The sequence below is a fragment of the Eucyclogobius newberryi genome, unplaced genomic scaffold (assembly GCF_026437365.1).
Source record: "Eucyclogobius newberryi isolate DKJ021-1_F unplaced genomic scaffold, fEucNew1.0.hap1 SCAF_1, whole genome shotgun sequence".
NCBI lineage: Eukaryota > Metazoa > Chordata > Actinopteri > Gobiiformes > Gobiidae > Eucyclogobius > Eucyclogobius newberryi.
In genome coordinates this window covers 47,658,858-47,667,623 of record NW_027315723.1, presented here as the reverse complement: position 1 = coordinate 47,667,623, position 8,766 = coordinate 47,658,858, and the positions used below count along the sequence as shown (strand labels likewise).

Below are 8,766 nucleotides of genomic sequence, written 5' to 3'. Positions count from 1 at the left end.
TGTCTTATAAATGATCCAAATGACACAGGTTTCTCTCGGACAAAATCCGAAGGAAACATGTCCAACTTGTTCGTCTTTGTTGCACATTTCATGTCCATTTTAGATAATCCAGAGTAAGTTAGCATCACTGCCAGTGCCAGCTCTAACTCTTTTATTATTTTCTTTATTACGGTTTTGGTTGGTCAGAGGTCACATGACCCTGTTTACCAATGTTTGCTATTCTACTTAATCAAACATAATTTTAGAAAACTTTACAGCGGTTTTAAGGAACATCCATGTATCAAGACACGTATTGTACCAAGTCCAAAGTATCGGGATTGGGATTTGTATCCTGGACCATGTATTGGGATACATATTGTATTCCGAGCCCTATTTAGTTTCATGTGGATAGGCTCAGTAATGACAAAGATATTAACCATACACCAGGTCCAAACATCTGCATTTTTCACCCATTTATTCGAACACAGAATTATTAATGAAAAGAATGCACATAATTCTTATGTGAAGGTTTATTATGCATATATATACAAATATACAACAAAATACAAAGCTCAAGCTAAGAGAGCTTTTGCTGCTTACTCTAGTGCCAAACGTCTCATTCACTACATAGTTTAGAACTATATGGTGCACTCATTCTGAGTGATTCAGACACTAAGCTCACTACTTTCTCTCGCCGTGGGTCACGTGACTGACTGAAAAGTTGCATAACTGTAATAAATATTGGTGAAATGCATATTTATAGTCTAAGCATCCCCATACAAGCCGTGGAGCTCACATTAAACAATTGGACTGGATTGTAAAACCTTTTGACTGTGATAGTGATCTCAAGCTAAGGTAAACAGCTACCTCTAGCAACATTGCAGCGTTATAGCATAATATTTTAATGTCCAAAGTGCGTTTTAACAACTCCTCTCTGCTTTCATTGAGTTGTGTTGTGCCCAGTCAAAGGCCGGTCGCTGTTGTTTATCCGTTGTGGTCAATATTGACCGGTCTAGTGACACTTTTCAAGGTGCATTGTGGGGAAATTTGAGCTTTCTTTTAACCTGCTGGACATTCAGACAACACTATAAAATGGCGTGAGCCGTAAAAAGTGTCATATGTAGAGAATAGTGTGGATATTGTGATGCAGCCGGAGAACACACAGCAGCCGATCCATATTTTACAGTACCGATAAACTAGGGGTGTGGTCTAAAGTAACATAAAAGGCACATAAAATTGGTACACACCTTAGTGAGGACTTAACGCATGACAACTCAGTTAAGATCATCAGGTTTAAATCAAAAGAGGCCGACCTATAATGAGACAGGAAAGCCTTCATTCCATCAGGAGATCCATCAACTGACAACACCATGTGTCACAGTGTCAATAAAACAATATTTCAGATAAAGAAACAATATATCACATAAATACAGAACAAAACCTTTAGTCACGCTCTGTTGAGCCTAATTCTCTCCTGTATGTTTTCTAAAGTGCCTTCTCATAGACGCGGCTGAGGTAAACCTTTTATTACAGATAGAACAGCTGTAAGGTTTTTCTCCAGTGTGATTTCTCATATGATTTTTCAGATTATAACTCGAGATAAATCCTGCATTACATACTGAACAGCTGTAAGGTTTTTCTCCTGTGTGACTTCTCATATGAATTTTCAGATAAGAGCTTGACGAAAACTGTGTATTACAGACAGAGCAGATGTAAGGTTTCTTGCCTGTGTGCGATCTCTGATGTACTAAAAGATTACTCTTTTGGGTAAAGGTTTTCTCGCAGATTGAACAGCTGTAAGGTTTCTCACCCGTGTGTGTTCTCATGTGATATTGGAGTGAAGAGGAATGAGAGAACTCTGTCTTACACACTGTGCAGCTGAATCGTTTTTCACCTGTGTGTGTTCTCATGTGTACTGAAAGATGATACTTTTGGGTAAATGTTTTGTTACAAATTGTACAACTGAATGGTTTTTCACCCGTGTGTGTTCTCATGTGTACTGTAAGATGACGGTTTACAGTAAATGTTTTCTCGCAGAGTGAACAGCTGAATGGTTTCTCCCCTGTGTGAAGTGTAATGTGTCTTCGTAAATCCTGTTTGGATCCAAATCTCTTTGTACAAAAAGGGCATTGGTTTTTCTTCCAGTTTACTCCTTCAGCTGTGCTTGACAAGTCTCCATTGTTCATCGCTTCTCTAGTCTCTGGTGCAGACTTGCATTTGGGGGATAGACTCAAGTTTTGTGCGGCGGTGCATCTGGCTCTGATCTGGACTTGGTTGTAGTGATCGCCATCAGCCCCTGACTCCATCTGTGTAGTTGAACAGCTGAACGGAGCCCTCAAGTCTTCATCATTGTCAGTGTCAGAAGAGTGCTCTGTTTCTCCATCAGTCTCTGGGTGGAAATGTGGCTCTGAGCTGAGGTCCTCTCCCTGTGTTTCCTCTTTGTGCTCAGTTCGTCTTTGTTGAAGCAGTGAGGACTCTTCCGTCTTGACACAGGCACTACTGGAATGAGGGACGGACCTGAGAAGAAAAAAGAAAATCACATGTTTAAAATGATCACAAGTAAACTCTAGGCTCATCAAATCTTCAGTTCTGTTCCACCAACGTGGCTAACCAGAGAGCAGACTTTTAGATAGAGGGCCGTCTTCCCGTATTTTGGACGGGGTATTTTAAATTGTGGACGGGCATTTGAGTGCAGGGATGGCCATTTCATTAATAAATCTTAGGAAAAAATATTACAGTGTTCTCGCTGAGGGGGTTTTGGCCGGCGGGCTCCTGCCATGCTGAAAAGATACCGCCAGGTATTAAGATAACCGTGCGCGCGCCGTGGTGCGCCACCCAAAAGATAGCGCCAGGCTGAAAAAACATCCGCCAGGTTGAAAAACAAAGATCGTGTTTTTCTTTCAAGTAACATACAACACGATCATATAGTTAAGCAAGCTACACTCAATAACATAGACGACTTCCATTCTGGTCCCAAATGTTTATTTGGCACCTGTTCACTACATCACCGTCCGTGTGCGCGCTGTAGTGTAACTTTTCTGCTCGCGCTGCCCACGGCGCTCGATAATATGGAAAGCCAATATGATCACACTCCGCCACTTAACATAACGTCAGACGACGCACGGCGTTAAAAGCGCCGCTTTATTTTATAAAAGTGTCGGAAAACATGCCGCGATACGCCGCTCCTAAGTGGCGGAGTGTGATCATATTGGCTTTCCATAACAATCGCATTTTCAAGTACTTTTTACTAGTCCGGAGAATGCCCAAGCCAGTAATTTTTTCGCCTAGTCGGCCCCCGTACACCCCGTCCAAAATTATTTGGACGGGGTGTTTTCAAATCCTATCTAAAAGCCTGCCAGAGAGTCCCCCCTTCCCCCTCATAGGTATTCCAAAATGTTGTTAAAATGTTTGAAAGGTTGCTCGGTGCTAATCAGCTTTGTGGCAAGTGATGAGCATAAGACCTTTTTTTTCAATTGAATTGAATTAAATACATTGTACAAAATATCCTTATCCTGCACTTTAGATCTGTACACATGTTCTGAAATCAAGTGCCAAAAATAGTCAAAAAACAGTCTCCAAGAGTCAGTATTTCCTTGAGAATAATGAGCGCCTATTTTTAGCAGTGTGACTCTGTTAATCCCGAGTCATCTTGGAAATCAGTGCTTGAGACTCACACTTGTAGCTGCTCTTCCTCTTGTTTGATGCTCTGTTCTTCCGGCTCCTCTTTAATCTGGTGCGTCTCTAGGATTTCCTGCTTCAGACAAGGACCAGTACTCAGAGAGGAGATCTGGACACCTGCAGGAGAAAATGGGGAAGTAAAGGTGTTAAAGAGAAGGGGCTGATCCGGATCTACAGACAGTTTGGTTCAGGCCACAAAGCCATTTTCAGGCTTTGAATAATTTCAAAATCTAACCTGGTTAATGGGAAAACTGCACAAAGATTATTTTCCCTCTTTATTTCCCCTTTGTTTTTTGTTTTCCTTTTTTGGATGAACCTACATGGACAACATTTAACAACTATTTTAAACAGGCAAATTTAATTACATTTAATTTAAATTTAGTCATTTTCTCATTTCAGCACTCACGCTGAGGAATTTACACTGTTCAGCCTAAAAACAGGTTTTCACAGGAATTATGGTAGAGATCACATGGATGGGAGGATTTACAGGGGATATTATATTTAGTGGGGGATGTCAAGCCACTCAATGCATCTTTTTGTGGATAGGCCCATGTAAACTGAGGTTGTACTAAAATATAAAGTATATTTTAGTACAACATCAGTTTACATGGGCAAGTAATTTGAATGAAAGTAATTTGTTGTTGCTATTACATATAAGTATATTATATTATATATAAGTATATTATACACTTATATATAATAGCAACAACAAATTACTTTCATGACAGTACGTATGTGCATATTAATGGAAAATATTAAAAAAAGGCATCTTGAAAAGCTATTACCATAACATAGCGTCAGCTCACAGCTGATTCTCCTATGAAGTTTCACTTGTTTTCCACATACATGGCACTGATAAACAGCACATGCTTATGTTTTTACTACACGTTTATGGGTGGAGGAGGAGGATTATGGCAGATTGGATGGTGTTTTCATTTTGGCTGCAACTTTATGTGGACTAATTTAGGCTGCACCTTTCACTGGATTTTAACCACGCCACATTTGCATGTGGTTTATGCGTTTACCTGGACAGAGGAGGATGATTACAAAATACTGGATGGACCCATGTGACAACCGTCTGATAACAAAGAGGTCAATGACCTCTCACAAAATGACTCCAAAGACACAAATGGTGAACTGGAACCGTCCACTGTTGGTTCTCTATGTTCTGCTTTATTAAAGTGTTCTCAGAACAAAGTCCTTAAATAACTATGTTTCACATCTAAATTGACTTAATGTTTCACTGTGCGATCTAAACTTGTAATTCAATCATAGCTTAGTTTAGTTTGCATTAAGAATTGTGTTTTAAATGTGTTTGTCATATTTAATGTACTTCCTAATTACCTGCTAATGATGCGTGTTCACTGACTATGTTATGTAGCAGTATTTTGTCATGGTTACACGCACTGTTCCCAGATGTGCGCGTGCGCTATTGCGCCCTGCTCCAAAGGTCTCTGCGCACAGAAAATCTGCACTGTGCACAAAATAAAAATCCAAACCTGAATTGAAAAACTGAACACAAAAATTTATACAATGTGATTCAGTGAGTGATGTCATGCATTGGCTAAAATATACCTTCAGATGGGGTGACGGTGTTTTTATATCTACACTTCTTCTTCTATTGGAGTTTTATGGCAGTTGGCAAACTTTAAAAAGTGCATTACCGCCACCTGCTGTTGCGAATATGCTAGTTCTAAGTGCTCATACTAACAATGTGTGAAATAGAAAAGCAAAACAAAACAAAACCATGTATGTAGTTCTTTAAATTTTCTGATCAGTTCTGGTCGCATAAGCTCTCCTTAAGCGTGTTGTTTAGATCTTCCCCAGTAATATCATCCACATTTAGCAGCATCAAGGACCATGTCAATTCTATCCCGACTTCTTTTTTTAGACCAACTAAGCAATTAAGGATCATTGTAATAAACACCAAGAAACACTTTTTCTCCAGTTTGATAAAGTCCTCCTTTCTTCTTTTCCCGCTCAGTCTCCTCACGCCATGTCTCCTCACGCCACGTCTCCTCACGCCACGTCTCCTCACGCCACGTCTCCTCACGCCACGTCTCCTCACGCCACGTCTCCTCACGCCATGTCTCCTCACGCCATGTCTCCTCACGCCACGTCTCCTCACGCCACGTCTCCTCACGCCACGTCTCCTCACGCCACGTCTCCTCACGCCACGTCTCCTCACGCCACGTCTCCTCACGCCACGTCTCCTCACGCCACGTCTCCTCACGCCATGTCTCCTCACGCCATGTCTCCTCACGCCATGTCTCCTCACACGATGTCTCCTCACACGATGTCTTGACCCTCTTCACAGCTTCAGAATACGAGATTTTATTTTCTTTCCTCGGATTATCAATCTGATTTTCCAGTTTTCTTCTTGGACAAACAGATGATCCGACTCTGTGATTCCCCTTGCAATGACAGCATGTTGGCTCTACGTCACGGAATATTCTACACTCTTCAAAATCACGTTCATACTTTCCACAATTTGCACATCTTTTTCCCTCTACACACCGACGCCACATGGCCATATTCTTCTCAAGCAAAACATCTTACAGGAGGTTCATTCGATAGCCGATGTAATCCAAAATAACCTTTTCCGGGAGTTCACCTTGAAATGTCAGGCAAATTGATGTGCTGTCCTGCTTACTTCCATCCACAAAACGCTTCATACGTCGTACTCCACAAACGCAATCAACACTGAGGAACTAATTTTCATTAAACGAGAGTGGAACTCCGCTGATGACGCCCTTCATCCTCGTAACTTCATCCAGTTCAAAGCATCTGACAGACCACTGTTAAAATCTTTCCAATGCCAGTGCTTTTGCCTGTTGTCTCTTTGTTTAACATTTTATTATGACCATTCCTTTCCTTGTTATCCTGATGAAATGTATGTCTCCTACTTCCTTGACCACAATCTGGCCAACCTCGTGTGGGTCATTAAATATTCCCTCAATCGCATCAGTTGCCACCATACCGACCGTAAATTCTCCTTCTCCTCTACTTGCTTCACTCAAACTCAATTTCTTTTTGCTTCTTTTCTTTTTAGTTTCTGATTATTTTTTTAAATTTCGCTCTCGTCACAATCCGACTCCATTTCCGCCATCTCGCTCCATATATTTACACTCCACCACACAGCGGTTGTTTTGTAATCTCCAAAGTTCTAACTCAACTCCAGACGTGCCACGCTCCAGACGTGCCACGCTCCAGACGTGCCATGCTCCAGACGTGCCATGCTCCAGACGTGCCATGCTCCAGACGTGCCATGCTCCAGACGTGCCACGCTCCAGACATGACATGCCATGCTCCAGACGTGCCATGCTCCAGACGTGCCATGCTCCAGACGTGCCATGCTCCAGACGTGCCATGCCACGCTCCAGACATGAAATGCCACGCTCCAGACGTGCCACGCTCCAGACGTGCCATGCCACGCTCCAGACGTGACATGCTCCAGACGTGCCATGCTCCAGACGTGCCATGCTCCAGACGTGCCACGCTCCAGACGTGCCATGCCACGCTCCAGACGTGCCACGCTCCAAACGTGCCACGCTCCAGACATGACGTGCCACGCTCCAGACATGACATGCCATGCTCCAGACGTGCCATGCTCCAGACGTGCCATGCTCCAGACGTGCCATGCTCCAGACGTGCCATGCTCCAGACGTGCCATGCCACGCTCCAGACATGAAATGCCACGCTCCAGATGTGCCGTGCCACGCTCCAGACGTGCCACGCTCCAGACGTGCCACGCCACGCTCCAGACGTGCCATGCCACGCTCCAGACGTGCCATGCCACGCTCCAGACGTGCCACGCTCCAGACGTGCCATGCCACGCTCCAGACGTGCCACGCTCCAGACGTGCCACGCTCCAGATATGACATGCCATGCTCCAGACATGACATGCCATGCTCCAGACGTGCCATGCTCCAGACGTGCCATGCTCCAGACGTGCCATGCTCCAGACGTGCCATGCCACGCTCCAGACATGAAATGCCACGCTCCAGACGTGCCACGCTCCAGACGTGCCATGCCACGCTCCAGACGTGACATGCTCCAGACGTGCCATGCTCCAGACGTGCCATGCCACGCTCCAGACGTGCCATGCCACGCTCCAGACGTGCCATGCCACGCTCCAGACGTGCCATGCCACGCTCCAGACGTGCCATGCCACGCTCCAGACGTGCCATGCCACGCTCCAGACATGACATGCTCCAGATGTGCCATGCTCCAGACGTGCCATGCTCCAGACATGAAATGCCACGCTCCAGACGTGCCACGCTCCAGACGTGCCATGCCACGCTCCAGACGTGACATGCTCCAGACGTGCCATGCCACGCTCCAGACGTGCCATGCCACGCTCCAGACGTGCCATGCCACGCTCCAGACGTGCCATGCCACGCTCCAGACGTGCCATGCCACGCTCCAGACGTGCCATGCCACGCTCCAGACATGACATGCTCCAGATGTGCCATGCTCCAGACGTGCCATGCTCCAGACATGAAATGCCACGCTCCAGACGTGCCACGCTCCAGACGTGCCATGCCACGCTCCAGACGTGACATGCTCCAGACGTGCCATGCCACGCTCCAGACGGGCCATGCCACGCTCCAGACGTGCCATGCCACGCTCCAGACGTGCCATGCCACGCTCCAGACGTGCCATGCCACGCTCCAGACATGACATGCTCCAGATGTGCCACGCTCCAGACTGCCAAACCGGGCAAAGCGTCACGCGAGATCTGATGCCAGGATGTCCGACCCCGAAAATGGCATCAGATCAAACCACCTAATGGTAACATCCAACCGATCTATTCCACTCTTTAAATATAACGCGGATTTTGGGCACGGTATTTGTCGAGACAAAAAACGGAGCATTAAAATGAACAAAATGCTAAATGTGTGTAAAAATAAAAAATAATGCTAACGGTAACTAGCTGCACGCTACATATTATGGCAACATGCTAAATAGATGCTAGCGCTGCCTGATGCATTTTAACATAAACAGAACAATCTTTTTACCTTTCTGTGATAACGCCATGTCAGCGACGTCCTTAAACTATTGTGGGTCGACTTGAATTAACTGTTAGTTGCTTTAAAACAGAGAAAA

The 8,766-nt window shown here is 44.8% G+C and overlaps 1 protein-coding gene across 1 annotated transcript; it reads right to left on the bottom strand.

Moving 5' to 3' along the window:
- Positions 1 to 1,364: 1,364 nt before the first annotated feature.
- On the bottom strand, positions 1,365 to 8,766 carry LOC140361817 (uncharacterized). Its single transcript, XM_072447681.1, has 3 exons — positions 8,679 to 8,766; positions 3,654 to 3,774; positions 1,365 to 2,496 (listed from the first exon to the last, which is right to left on the bottom strand). Exons 1-3 carry the CDS (start codon positions 8,695 to 8,697, stop codon positions 1,443 to 1,445), a joined length of 1,194 nt encoding a protein of 397 aa, XP_072303782.1. The 5' UTR covers positions 8,698 to 8,766; the 3' UTR covers positions 1,365 to 1,442.